The 14,862-nt window shown below is 42.3% G+C and overlaps 1 protein-coding gene across 1 annotated transcript in view; it reads right to left on the bottom strand.

Annotated features, from left to right (window-relative positions):
- The window catches only part of LOC120302981 (kinetochore protein Nuf2-like), a gene marked incomplete at its 5' end in the record, with an annotated part of 29,341 nt that extends 16,028 nt beyond the window's left edge, over positions 1-13,313 (bottom strand). The window contains 3 exons of the mRNA XM_039332034.1: positions 4,823-4,919; positions 6,391-6,464; positions 13,216-13,313. Coding sequence (XP_039187968.1) covers positions 4,823-4,919; positions 6,391-6,464; positions 13,216-13,313 — 269 coding nt within the window. The remainder of the gene's footprint in view (positions 1-4,822; positions 4,920-6,390; positions 6,465-13,215) is intronic.
- Between the last annotated feature and the right edge of the window lie 1,549 nt (positions 13,314-14,862).

Genomic DNA, 14,862 nt, shown 5'->3' with positions numbered 1-14,862 from the left:
GACATAAATTCAGTACCTCTGTCAGTTTGTAACTGACACACTTGTTGTCTGTACCTTCTCTACAAAACTTACCCACTGTTTGAATTGTTGTAGCACCTCTGTCTTATCTCTAAGCAAGTAGCAAAACGAATACCTGCTATAATCATCAACAATTATCAGTGCATATTTTGCTCCTCCCAAACTGGCTTGCATAGGTCCCACCAGATCTGCATGGACCAGCTCTAGAGCTTTTTTTGTTTGTCTTGTGCTATATTTACTAACTGGGAATGCCTTTGACTTCGATGCTTTGCATACTGCACAGTCCAAATATGTTTTGCATCCCTTCAATTAGCCCTTCTGCAAAATCTTGCATTTGCTGCAAAACTTAAAGCTTGCATGGCCAAATCTTCTATGTAGAAGATGAACACATGAATCATGCTCTGCAACATTCTTAAATATATGGGAACATTGAACCTTTTGTCCCTGCAATACATATAGATTATCGTCCTTTATACCTTCTGCACAAATATTCCCATTCCTTTTGATGAGACAATTTCCATTTACAAAAATGATCTCAAAACCTTGTTTGTCTAAATTAGACACACTTAACAAATTATGTTCCACCTCAGGTACACAAAGCACATTGGTAAACTTTGATTCCAAATATGGAATTTTTACATCACCTCTTCCAATGACTTTTGCTTTCTGGCCATTTGCCAAAGCCATAGCTACTTGTGCTATTGGAACAAACCTGCAAAATAATTCAGAGTCATTAACAATTGTTTGACTTGCCCCACTATCTATTAGCCACTTGTCTCTGTTGTTGCTATAGCAAACTTTTGCAACACCAAAATGTTCCTTTTGCAAAGCAGTCCTTTTTGGTTGTACAAATGTCCTTTGCTGCAAATTGTTTCTTTGCAAACAGTTCCTTTTCAGATGGTTGTTTGCTCCACAAATGTAGCAATTCTTTTCTTGCTTAGCTCTCTGCCTGCAAAATGTTTCTTCTTCGGAGACTTGCAGTCTGGACCCCCTCCTCAGGAATTTCACCTCCTCGTGACTGCTTTTAAAATGGCGCTTTTTTTGTTCATTAAGCAAACATGCCTTTAAAGCCTCAAAATTTAAGTCTTGCTCTTCTTTACACTCAAATATGGCAGAAACTGTGTCCCAGGTTTTATCTAAACTGTTCAACACCAATAAAACCTTCTGGGACTCAGGGAATTTAATCCCACGTTGTTATAAGTCCAAAAATAAACTTTGCATTTTATTTAAATGCTATTCCACAGATCACCTGGTTGCAAACAGGCCCTGTAAAGTTTTCTTGACAATTGCACTATATTGCATGCAGAAACATTCACGTGCATAGCTCTCAACTTTAACCAAATCTCCTTTGCAGTTTTTAAATTTGGAACATTTAGAAATTGTTCATCATCTAAATTCAAGATGAGATAAGTCATTGATCATGACTTTTCTGATCAACAGCTGCAAATACTTGTGGTGGATTTTCTACAATATACCACAGCTCTTTAGCTTTCAGCAAACATTCCATTTTTGCAGCCCACACAATGTAATTCTTCTTGCCCAAACGAGGCACACAGCTTTTCTTAAATTCCATTGCAGCCATTCTGCTAATTCTGCCTTGTTCTTATACTTTCTAAACACAGGCAATTTCTTCCAGCTTTAAATTACAATGCAGTCCTTAGTAAGCTCTGGGCCCATAACCTGTTAGAGAATTTTAATTTCTCTATTGGTGAAAAAATAAATCAGAAGCTCTCACAGTTGACTGCATTTAGCTGATTCAAAATAACTTCTTTATATTCATATAAAAATATTTACAATACCATACATTCTTCTTTACAGCAACATAGCTCAATTGAAGACTTCTTCCAGAGAGATACAGAGACAGACCTGAGACTGGAAATCCAGCTCCTAACTCAATACTCTTTTGCACAGACTCAGTAGCACTTTCTTCACATTGGCTGACTGAGTTACCACATGACTCTTCCTGCTCATGAATATTCCAACAATAAAGGATAAATATGCCTACTGAGGATCTAGGGACCAAAAGATTGCTAAAACAATATAGCTTGCTTACAGAATATTAACAAGGTATAGTGTGGGAAGACAGAATTTCAGAAAATGTAGCTGCTACAGGAATGGGAAATCTAGATGACTCAAATGAATAGACAGTTTCAATCCTGCCAAAATGTTGTGTAATATGTCATGGTGCTACACCATATACATCTTTAATGATAATGACCACTACATGATCATAAAATTTTACCAGTTTTTTGGAGCAGCCATTAAGGAAATCCCACGGTCATTAAGCAAACCAATGATTCACTAGGACAGGGCTTTTCAACCTTTTCGCAGATTGTATCATTTTTAGGACATGACAATATTTGAGTACCACCAGTACTTAGCAAGGTGTCAAAAATTTGATAACTAAAAAAAAAGGGGGGGGGCGCGGGATTTTGGATTTTACTGATTAGATTCATTTGTTGTTATAGAAATGGCTAGTTTATAATATTATGGAAAAACAAAAAGTTGAGGTTCAATGTTAATGCTTCCTTCTACTGCAACAGAGGAAGTATGTCCTTTTTCTCCCCCTCACTTTCCCCCCCTTTTTCCTCCCCACTGTGTCCTATTATTTGCTTTTGTATTTTTGCATTTTATTCTATAATCCAGTGGTTCTCAACCTGTGGGTCAGGACCCCACTTGGGGTCGAACGACCATTTCATGGGAGTCACCAAACAATGCAGTCCGCCATTTTTTCCCCCTTTTCCTTAGTTGTGCTACTCCCTTTTATTCTATCGGCTTTTGAAAGCCAATAGAATAGACTCTCTTGAATAGAGTCTAATTCTGTTGGCTTTCAAAAGCCAATAGGAATTGTCCAGGCTGTCTCTGCCCTGCTGAGCCCGCCAAAAGTCCCATTCTGCAAACGGTGCTGCACCAGTTGAGTAGTCCTCGACTTACGACCGGTTGAGTAGTCCTCGACTTACGACCGGTTGGGGGTCGTGGCATTAAAAAGGTTGAGAACCACTGCTATAATCTAATAAAATATTACAAACTGTAGAAAAAAAGGGAAAAAGTACGAGTTTTAATTTCTTCAGTGGCGGTTCCTTTGCTGAATCACTTTCCCCTTGCATTGACAAATGTATGATGAATTTATCCATGTTTATTAATATGCACCACTACCAGCTGCTCAGGGGTCTTCAAGACTTTTAAGACTTGTGGACTTCAACTCCCAAAATTCTTCAGCCATTATGGCTGGTTGAGGAATTCTGGGAGTTAAAGGTTAAGTATGATATGTATTTTTTTCTCTTTCTTTTTTCTTTTCTTTTTATTGTTAACTTTGTTATTAATAACCCTGTACTCTGCTCTGGGAAGTGAGGGGGGGAGGGTTGAGGGTGGGTGGGTGAGTGGGTGGGTAAGGATAATATAGATATGGTAGTTTATGGGAGAGGTGCTGCTTGGGCATTTCCCCTATGCTGCGTCAATGTGTCTGAGAGGGATGAGAGGGGAGGAAGGTGTAGGGAGGAAGTAGGATGGTAAGAGGAGAAGGGGAGGGGAGAGAGTAGGAGGGGAGGAAAGAAAGAGGAGGGAAGTAGGGAAAGTTTAGAGAGGGTGGACGCAGCCTGGGGGGAATGGGCAGGCGGTACCAATGGTCATGAATTTATTTCATTTTGTAAATTGTATTTTGTATGTTGTATACAAAATGGAATAAATGGAAAATTGAATAAATGGAAAATAAAAACTTAAAAAAAACAAAACACTGCGGCCACCCCATTGCCGGCACTGGGGAAAAAGTTGCAATACGCCACGCGATGTTGCGAGTTTGACATGCCTGTCATAGACAGACTCAAGATAAGGGGGTAAAACTAATTACATTTGTTTAAAGGGATTAAACATATGGAAGTCAACACTTTGGATTCATTGCTAGCCTAAAAAACAGACTAAAATATTCCAATAACCAAAGCACACAAACCAAGCCTCGGAATTACAAAAACACTGTAAAAACTGTAGAAAAATCCTTATGGCAACCCAATCAAGCTGCCAGCTGATCCAGAACTAAATAAACCCACGTCATTTCTGACATGCTTGTCTGCTGGCTTTTCATTTCAGCAGCACTGATTGCATTCTCTCGGCTGGAAAAAATGAACCAGGGGGCATTTTCTTCCAGCAACAGCTGTTGTTTCTTCCCTGTCCCTGTTTCCCTGCCTGCCTGCTGAGCTCTCCTTCTCTTTCTATGTTGTTTTTTTTCCTTTCCCGCCCAAACCTCCTTTTATAGCCTCTCCTTTCCCCCTTTTCTTCAGTTCACCTTCAGCTCCGCACTGCTTCCAGAAGCGCCAATTAGCTGGAGCCCTGCTGGCTCCTGGGGCTTCTGCCAAGCTCAGATACTCCTGCAGCTGCAGCTGCCTCTCCCTCAGGCTTGGGTTGCTTTGGTTCATTCCCCTCCTCCCCCACTACACTTCTCTAGGACGGTCGCGTACCACCTGCCAAAGTACCACAAGAGGTAATCATACCACCAGTTAAAAGCCCTGCAATAGGGTCACAGTTTTTTGAAAACCAAAAGTAAATGCCAAGTTTTGGCAAAAGCTTTGTGGTCACAAAATGCTGCCTACAACTATAAATGCAATTAGGGAGGGGGTGTTGCAACCATCGTTACTTCAAATCTAGGTCCAACATCACTTCCAATAGTCTTGTCATAAGTCCAATAGACTTGTCATAAGTCAAGGTCTACCTGTATATATTTTATAACTTCTCTTAAGCTGTTATGTAATGGACAGCTAAACATAGCATAGCTTCTGGACATCACATGAACTTTAGTAAGAAGAACACATACTGTTTTCTGCCGATATTCTTGGTTGAGTTTATTCTGTAGTTCTTGAATTTCTTGAGACAGCTCCTTGAATTCTACTTGTTGGTCTGAAGGAATAATACTGAGTATATAGAAATAGTGCTCAGTTTAGAGAAAAATGAATTTGACATATAAATATAGCATACAGAAAAAGCTGCTTCTTTTTGATGAAGCTATTTGGCAATCTTAAGTTCTGCAATAATATAATATTTAATGTAAAATTTTAGATATGTATATAAAACAATTTTCTATAGATATTTGCTTAGACAATTTCAATTCAATACACAAGATTTAAAAAAATCTTAATTTGGAGAGGATGAAATTTAAAGATCTTGCATGAAAATAGCAGGGGAGGTAAACCAATATGATAACACAAAGAAACACATGACCCCAAGCCACATCTAGGCAAGGAACTCAATTGTTATTTGCACCTAAAATGGTGACTGGAGTGTGGGATTAATTGCACAAATATACCCATAGAAATGCTCCCACAAAGGCCTTGAGATAACAAACGGACTGCTCCAGAGACAGGATACATTTATCAGCCATTTGGATAGAGTCTGATAAGAACACCTGCGTAGCCTTGCATCTGGAGAGTGTCTGTTATGCGATACATTGTAACCACCCCTATATACGTCTTTTGCTTACGCTGTGTGATGTAAAAACCATAGTAACAATAAAAGAGGGTGTTGGAGTCAGCTCTGGGCTCCCATCCCAAGATACCTGCATGCGTGTCTCATTTTCCATGGGAGACCACCATACTGGAGCTCCAGGAACTTGGCCCAAGAAAAGCACAATCTTATTCCTTTTTTAACTGAAATCAAATCCCTATAATGTTGAGGCTATATTATAGAAACAGAACCAATTTGGTTCCAATGAGCCATTGTGAGAATGTGTCCTTCCCAAAACATTTCAACCATGCTTTCCATTGGGAATCAAACACACACACACACACACACAAATAAGGAGCTCTTCTTTTTTTCCTTATCCATTAAGAGGTATGAGCAGAAAGACCATAAGTATATGTAATGGAAAAACTGGAGGAGAAGAAATCTTAGTGACTTTCTCCTTGGAAGAAATAAATTAAATTTGAGAAAACATAGAAAGAAATCACTATTTCCTTTCTCCGACCATGTCCTGACTCATCATGTCATGCAGGCTTTAATTTCATATTATAACGCTTACTACAGATAAATATAATCTCCCATAAGTGACAAGAAGTAACAAAGAACAAACCTATTGAAGGACTGTCCCCCAAATTTCCTTATGAGAAGTACTTCAAAAGAACTCCCTAGCAGCATCTGTTTATCAACAGTCTTAAGCACTGAACATCCAGAGTCAATTTACAACACTCCCTGTAACAACATGCTATGGCAAATCTTTGATTCAAATGCCATTAACAAGAGAATCCATGTGAAAAGCATATTAAGCAGAATTCAGATATGCATTCTTCAAAATGAGATTACAAATTCTATGCCCGATAGAAGGTTCTTCAGTCCTATGAACTGATTCTTAATAATTTTAATATGGGGAACTTATTCAAGTTATCTTACTCCATCTTTTCAAGCTTCAGTGTTGCATCCTGGATTGCCACCTGAAGTTGTTGCTCTTTCTCCATTGATGTTTTCTTTGAAAAAGAATTTACATTATATGCAATTCAACATATTATAGAAAAATTGCAACTGACTATAAAATGAAATTATACTGGTCAGAGTACATCCTTATTTAATACATTTATGCTGAGCTACAAATCAGGCAGTAAAAGCTCCAGGTTTTGCCACAAAGTTTGAACTGACAATATTGGCTACAGATACATGAAAGCAAGATATAGTGTCTCCGTGATTAATTAAACTAGACAGAAAAGGGAGAGAAATGTCACTTTTTTAATAACAGCAGATCCACATCTCAAAAAGCTTTTTTTTCTTCAGCAGGCCAGAGTATTAAGCAGATGAATGTTCTTTAAACGTGAGGATAGGAGAACTTTCAGCAAAGTAATTTAACTTTTAGAGAATATTTGTAGCTCAGGATTGAAGTGAGAGGTCCTTGGTGCTCTTTGAGCTTGGTTGTTTTCTTGCAGACATTTCTTTACCCAAACTAGGTACCATCATCAGTGCTAGTGGTGAGTGGTTTGCTCTTGTTTTATATTCTAGTGGCTTGCTCTGTCAGTATTGGTGAGAGGGGGCATTGTCTTACCTGAATACCATTTCTCAGCACGGAGATGGATAATCCACCAATGGGTTAACTTAATCCTCCTGCCCAATCAGATCAAGTCAGCCAAACTTGCCCCGCCTGTCCTGGGCCTGTTTTCCCAGTCTCGATGAGGGCACAGCTACTGATTGACAGCATGATGTGTTGGCTCACAGAACTAACCCTAGGCCTAAGGACCTAAATGGGTGGGTGTGGATTATCCATCTCCGTGCTGAGAAATGGCGTTCAGGTAAGACAACGCCCCTTCTCCAGCACTGGAGATGGATAATCCACCAGTGGGACATACCAAAGCCCACTGTCCTTACGGGAGGGAAGCGGGCAAGTTTGGAACCATGTCACGGGGCACCACCTGTTGCAGGACCCTTCTGCCAAAGGCAGCCTTGGCGGATGCGTGCCTGTCCAGCTTGTAATGCCGGAAGACCACACACCTCCTCAATGGAAGCCTGCGTGGCCCAAGCTGCAGATGTGGCTGCACTACGCGTGGAGTGGGTGGTGAAACGACATGGAATTGGCAAGGAATCAGACTGGTACGCCCCCGCAATGCAGGCTCTTATCCACCGGCCGATTGTGGAGGCTGAGACCTTCCGACCCTTTGAAGAAGGGTGGAATGAGACAAAAAGTGCCTCAGAGTTGCAGAAGAGAGCCCTCCGCTTGATATAACAACGGAGAGCCCAGTGTACATCCAGGGAATGCCATTGATGTTCCAGATCATGGGAAGGATTAGGGCAGAAATCAGGGAGAACAATATCCTGAGCCCTATGAAAATGAGAGTTGACTTTGAGAACAAAGGTGGGGTCTAAACGAAGGGTAACATGGTCCAGGTGAAAAATACACAAATCATCCCTGACTGAAAGGGCTGCCATCTCAGAAATACGTCTGGCTGAAGTGATGGCTACCTTGAGGGATAAGGATCTCATGTTGCATGAACTGAGGAGTTCGAAAGGAGCTTTTGTGAGAGCCTGAAGAACCAAAGGTAATTCCCACGAGGGATACCTGTGGACTACAGGAGGCCTGGTATTAGTTGTGCCCTTGAGGAAGGAACGCATCAAGGGATGTTGGCCCAGAGAACTAACAGTGAGTGTCGCAGGTAATCAATGTAGATATGGCTGCCACCTGTCTGTGTAATGTGTTAGGCGCTAATCCCTTATTCAGACCCTCGAGTAAGTAGTCTAAAATATTTGGAATGGTCAATTCCGATAGAGGCAAGTGGTGAGTGGAACACCACCAGTAAAAATTCTGCCACGTGGCATCGTAGATGCGATTGGTAGCCGGTCGACGAGATGCCTGAATTATGACAATGACCCCTGGCGAACAGGACTCCCTGGATAGGAACCAACGCTCAAGTGCCATACGGCTAACTGGAGCCATTGAGGGTCTGGGTGAATCAGATCACCCTGGGTTAGTGATACCTGGTCTGGAGGAAGTTTCCAAGGACGCGACAGGGAGAGACCAACGAGGTCGGCGAACCAAGGTCTCCGTGGCCAGTAAGGGGCTATCAAGAGAACGTCTGCCCTCTCTTGCAGAAGCTTGCGGATGACCGCTGGGAGAAGAGGGAGAGGGGGAAAGTCATAGAGGAGACTCTCCGGCCATGGAACCTGAAGGGCATCTACTTTCTCTGCTCCTTGAGTTGGGAAGCGCAAGAAGAATCGCGGGAGTTGTGTGTTTGCCTGAGAGGCAAACAGATCTATGATGGGGAGACCAAATCTGTGGGTGATTTCCCTGAATAAATTCGGGTGCAGATGCCATTCTGAGTGGTCCACGATTGACCTGCTCAGAAAGTCTGCCCTTTTGTTTGCCTCTCCCAAGATGTGGTCTGCCCTGATCGAGGCGAGGTTGGCCTCTGCCCAGGAACCCAGCAGTTGGGCCTCGGTCAGGAGGGCATGGGATCGGGTGCCCCCCTGCCGGTTCACATGGGCCTTTGCCGCCATGTCCGCGAGGACTAACACATGCTGTCTCGCAATGCTGTGACGGAAATGACGAAGGGCTAGATGTATGGCCAGCCAACTGATATTGTGCCTCAGATCTGACCGAGACTATCGCCCCTGGGCTCACTGTGACTGATAGTGTGCTCCCCAGCCAAACAGGCTGGCATCCGTCGTGATCGTGAGGCGACCAGGCTCTTTGAAGAGAGACCCTCTGGCCATGGCGGGAGAAATCCACCATCTGAGTGAGGGGTCTGAATACAGGGTCCGCCTCAGAATCCGTTGCAGCTGCCGCTGGAGTGGACCGGTCAGGTCCCATGTGCGCTGCAGAACTAGCCTTGCGAAGTAGAGGTAGAAAGAGAGATGGATTAAATAGACCTCCAAATGGGAGCGGATCCGGGGCCGATTCCTCCTCCTCCTCCGACCACGAGGCGTCAAGCACCTGATCCTGCTCTGGGGTTAATGAGACCCCGCTATATGAAGAATGGGAGAGGGGAGGAGGATCGTGAGAGCTCTGATGAGCTGGGCGAGAGAGAGGGAGGGAAAGCAAGGAATCCGCCCTATGCACCGGTGGAGTCCTGGTCGCAAGAGCCCGCTCCACCGCCTGAGCCACCAGGACTTGGAGTCTATCTTCTAGGGGAGAAAGGGTGGCCTCCTCCTCTCTGAGCCCTGCGGCCGTGCACGTGAAGGTGGCTTCTGGGGCCTACTGGACCCGTGGGGTGATCAGAGACCTGAATGTATATGCGTCAGGCTCAAGAACGGTCTGGCCAGAGGAAGTAGTAGGCTCTGCCAGTGACCAGACTTCCTAAGCAGAAGAGGAGAGACCGAGAGGTAATCGAAAAAAGTGGATTCAGACTGAGCAGTCTCGGCCCTGGCCTGTTTTTGAGCCTTTGAAAACTCTTTTTCCAGTGCCTGGTATCTCCTGCTGGCCTGTTTTTCAGCCAATTTGGAGGTTTTGCCCCCAGAGACAGCCTTGGGTTTGACCTTGGCTGAGATCCTACCAGCAGCCTCTTGGCTAGGGGACCTGTGTCTTTTCTGGACGGAGGAAGGAGGGGAGGAGCCCTTGGATTGGGAGGCCATGTTATTCTCCATGCTGGTATAAAACTTCAGGCGCACAAGAAGGTACCCCTGGGAAAAGGATCAATTGGCTGATAAGGGTGTAGGGCAACGGCTGGAATAAGACTTGCCCTACCCCCCCCCCGGTCATTGAACCAGAGGTATCCAAAAGACTGGTTCAACTAGCAGCCACTGTAATTTCCCTCAGAGGGTGGATTGCGGCCTGCTAGTGAGGCTTGCTGTGTTGCCAGGCCAGCAATATAAAAGATGGCAACTAATACAGAGTCAGAGGCTAGGAACTGCTGTGTTAATCAGCTAGCCAAATGGTGACCAGGACTTGAGACACCAGAAGGCCCAATGAAATCTGTTGGGCCTATGCCAAGGAATGAAAGAGGAAATCCAAATGCCACAAGGGGAGTCTCTAAGGATGACCAGAGAGAAAAAAAAAACCCAGGCAATCCTTGGCTATGAAGAACCTGGGAAGGGCCTTGGACAGAGGAGGCCTCAGTGAGGCCTTGAGTTGGAGCACGAGAATATTCCAAAATGGCAGCCTTGGGAGGAAGACAAAGCCTCCAAGATGGCAGCCATAACCGCTGGGGCTCCTGACTAGGCCTGAGTCTTCTTCCTTGTGATACAATGTAGGAAGATGGGACTCTGCAATATTATGCAGGTAGCTGATTTCAACATCACTGGATCCCCTAAGGAGGCTATAAAATGGCTAAAACCAGTGGATAAGTAGAATGGGGGGGAGGAATCACTTCCTCCACCTCCCCCCTGTGCAGCCGGCAAGGACTTGCAGTGACCACACGGCTCACAAAATGGTGGCCGCGTCCCAAACGCCGTTCTCTCCCCTCGGCTCCAATAGCTTACTCACGGAAGGAGAAAGCGGCAGGCGAGAAAATGGCCTCCCTAGCTGATCCGCGGCGTTCCGGATCTTAAAAAGATTGTCGTATGCGATCGGTTGAAGACGAGGCTCTGCAGCCTCTCCGGAGCTAATCCAGTCGCCAAAAAGACTGTTGGAGCTGCAGCCGCAAGTTCTGAGGCTGAGGTGATCTGTAGGAAGGAGTGGGGGGGATTTGCAGCAGCACTGAGCCCAGTCCTGAGCAAGGGAGAAATGGAAAGAAACGGAAGCCTCCGTTTGTTGCTGGAGTCCAATGGGATTCAGCTGAAGGGAAAATCCTCTAGTGCTGAGCAAGGGAGAAATGGAAAAAAACGGAAGCCTCCATTTGTTGCTGGATCCCAATGGGGACCAGATGAAGGGAAAATCCACTAGAGAAGCACTGGTCCCAGCGCTACTCAGAGGACTAGAAATTGTTGGAAGATATTAAAGTTATTAGAGGACTACAGATAATCCACCAATAGGTTAAGATCTACCTGCCTGTGAGCCAATCATGCACGTCTGTTCTGGGCAAGATCAAGTCGAGACTGGAAAAACAGGCCCAGGACAGGCGTGGCAAGTTTGGCTGACTTGATCTGATTGGGCAGGAGGATTAAGTTAACCCATTGGTGGATTATCCATCTTCAGTGCTGGAGAATGGTCTTGATGGTTATTTTCTTGGGCTGTTTACTGCTAGCTTGTTTGGCAGTTCCTGGATTTGGGGTACTGCTTGCTTCTTGATCATTAGTCTAATGTTAATCTTGGTGTTCTCTGCTCCTCTAGGGGTTGATTCCTGATGAGGAAATATTTTGGTCTTTTTGTTCCCTTTTTGTTTCATAATCTCTTTTGAATGGCATATGGATAATTCTTCTAAAAAGTGGGATTATCTTTGCTTGAGTACCTGTTGCCTAGATGATTGATGAATTCCAAATAGTAATGTAGTTGAGGAGTCCTTGGTGGTCTCTGAGCTTGCTTGTTTTCTTGCAGATATTTCATTATCCTAACTAGGTAATATCATCAGGGCTACTAAGGAATGCTGTTTGCTGTCAGTTTATATTCTGGTGTCTTGCCTGTCTGTGTGAGTGGGGGTGGTCTTAGAGATTCTTTGGTTGGGCTGTTTACTAATGGCTCTTTGGCAGTTTCTTGATTGGGGTATTGCTTACTTGATTGTTGGTCTGAAGTTGACCTTGGAGTTAATCTATGCTGATCCGAGTGCTGATTACTGATGGAGAGGTGCTGGAATCTTTTTCTCTTTGGGGCTGGTTAACGGTCTCTTTTGCAGAGCCTATGGATGTTGTTAATGTCTATATGTCTATTGATGGCTGATTTGTCAGAGTGCCAGGCTTCTAGAAATTCCCTAGCATTTTTGGATTTGGCCTGGTCAAGGTCAACTTCAGACCAACAATCAAGTAAGCAATATCCCAATCAAGAAACTGCCAAAGAGCCATCAGTAAACAGCCCAACCAAAAAATCCCTAAGATCACCCCCACTCACACAGACAGGCAAGACACCAGAATATATAAACTGACAGCAACAGCACTCCTTACTAGCACTAATGATGTTACCTAGTTAGGGTAATGAAACATCTTCAAGAAAACAAGCAAGCTCAGAGAGCATCAAGGACCCCTCATTTCAACCCTGAACTACAAATATTCTCCTTCATTAATAATCTCGTTATCCAATTTTTTAGTTTTAAGAATAAACATAACTGATATTATAGGCAAGATGAGACAGCAGCAGCTTTGCAATGTAAGAAAAAAAGGAATGAATCCAGATTATACTTGGCCCTTTTTCTTGCAGATTTATATATCCTTTCACCAAAAAGCTACATGACTCTTTTACTTTCTTTTGCACTTTTATCTGTCAGGAAGGTTGCAGAACAAGTTAAAGGTTAGCTCAAGATCATCAAATAAGTTTAATATTATTTAGAATTTGACAAATACTAAAGTTTGGCTTTTTGTTGAACTGGCTGAATTTGTAAAAAGCCCAACTAGTATATACTGTTTTTTTTTAAAAAAGTACTATTGAAGTTTTTATTTAATATAATAAAAACTAATAGAAATGAAACTAGAAGGAAAAGGTAATCTCATGCACATTCTAGACAAGGGTAGCTAAACTGTTTACTAAAATGGCACCAAAAAAATCATTAAATGCATTTCATCACACATAATGAGTAACAGAATAACATCTAGAAAGGTAATGTGAAACAAAAGATGCAAGAAGCTGGAAGAAACTTTCTGCAATACACTATTCTCAATTTGTCAGAGTTATCATTTCTGAAGATCTGACAAGGAAAAAACAAAAATTAATCTTACATGTGCACTCTGGATTTCCAAGTAGACTTCACGCTGTGAGTTACAGAAGAATAGAAAATTAAGAATACCACGCAAAACCCGAGTTGTCCTCTTTGCTTCTACAAATGAAACAGTTAAAAGACACCCATAGTTTAATAGTTTTTTCAAAGAATTATAAGATTTAAACCCTTACAGTAGTGGCCAAAACTGTGGAAACCTTTTGGGAAAAGTGTATATTTGAGGTTTGATGGCTAATGACACCACTTTTTTTGGAGTAGTACCATAAAATTATATATCAATGGAAAAATAATTTAATCAAGAATATAATGCGATAACTTTTATGAAGGATTTGCTATTAAAATGCCAGTTATAAAGAAGAAAAGTGAAACGTAGAAAAAACTAGACATACAAAAATTATCACCATAGAAAAAATGAGGTATTCAAAAATTATCACCACAGAAAAAAAACGAGATATACAAAAATTATCACCATGTCAGTTAATACTTAGTTGGATAACCTTTAGCATGAATTACAGCCTTACAACATCTTCCCATGGAGTGAACCAAATCCTTTAGTTCTGCAGCTGTTATAATGTGAAACCAAGATTGAATTATTGCTTCTATTAATTGTGATTTATTGCTGGGTTGCTTCTGACTAACGTTTTTTAGTTGGCTCCATAGATTTTCAATTGGGTTAAGGTCTGGGCAATTCCCAGGCCATTCCAGCAGTGGAATATGATTATCTTGAAACCACTTTTTGCACACAGCAGCAACATGACATGGAGGAAATAGCATTAATAGCCAACAAACATGGGAGAAAGGTGGCCATGGGAAGCACAAGAGTTAAATTATACCAAGGTACTGGAAATGTCTAAAAACAATAATTTAACCTATACAAGTGGGAAAGATGGTGATTGGGCTCTCATTCCAACTTAGTAGGACATGTATGTTACTCAAGAAACAAAACAGAATCTTGTGTAGCAGTAGGTGACCTCCTATGCACAGGGACATGGGAAAACAGTAAATGGTGGTCTGGAACCAATTAGAAATGGAGCTAACGTGTGAGAAACTATCTGAATGTTACACAAAATATTCCATATACAATGTAAGATTCCATCTATGCCTCCTTTGTTCCTGAGAAAAAGAAACCTATAAAGCTTTAGTTTAGACCCTCCCCCTTGTTCAGAAATTTGTTGATTGTTAAATCACTTCTGAAACTTTTGCGCAAAAATAAAAATCTCTCTTTCATCCTTGGAATTTTGTAAAAGACCTTATATTTTTAAAGCTTTCATTTTTCAACAAGAAAACTCACCTCAAATTCGAAAAGTATGCATATATACAGGTTCCCTACATGTTGCGGTACCCGAAAAAAATGTATTTTTCGGATCTGACCTTTCCTTCAAAAGTTAGCCCTGGACCTATATCGAATTTGTTGGCAAATAGCGAATTAAGCTTGAAAAGTCAAATTTTGAAACTGACCTCAAATTCGAAAACTATGCATATATTCAGGTTCTCTACAGGTTGGGGAACCCGAAAAAACATGTATTCTCCGGATCTGACCTTTCCTTCAAAAGTTAGGCCTGGGACTATTTCGCATTTGTTGGCAAATAGCCAATTAAGCATGAAAAGTCAAAATTTGAACCTAACCTCAAATTCGAATAGTAAGCAT

Source organism: Crotalus tigris, unplaced genomic scaffold (assembly GCF_016545835.1).
Source record: "Crotalus tigris isolate CLP2741 ecotype Arizona unplaced genomic scaffold, ASM1654583v1 scf7180000024443.78462, whole genome shotgun sequence".
NCBI classification, from domain to species: Eukaryota; Metazoa; Chordata; class Lepidosauria; order Squamata; family Viperidae; genus Crotalus; species Crotalus tigris.
Note: the sequence above shows the minus strand (reverse complement) of the source record. Positions and strands in the feature narration are given on the sequence as shown.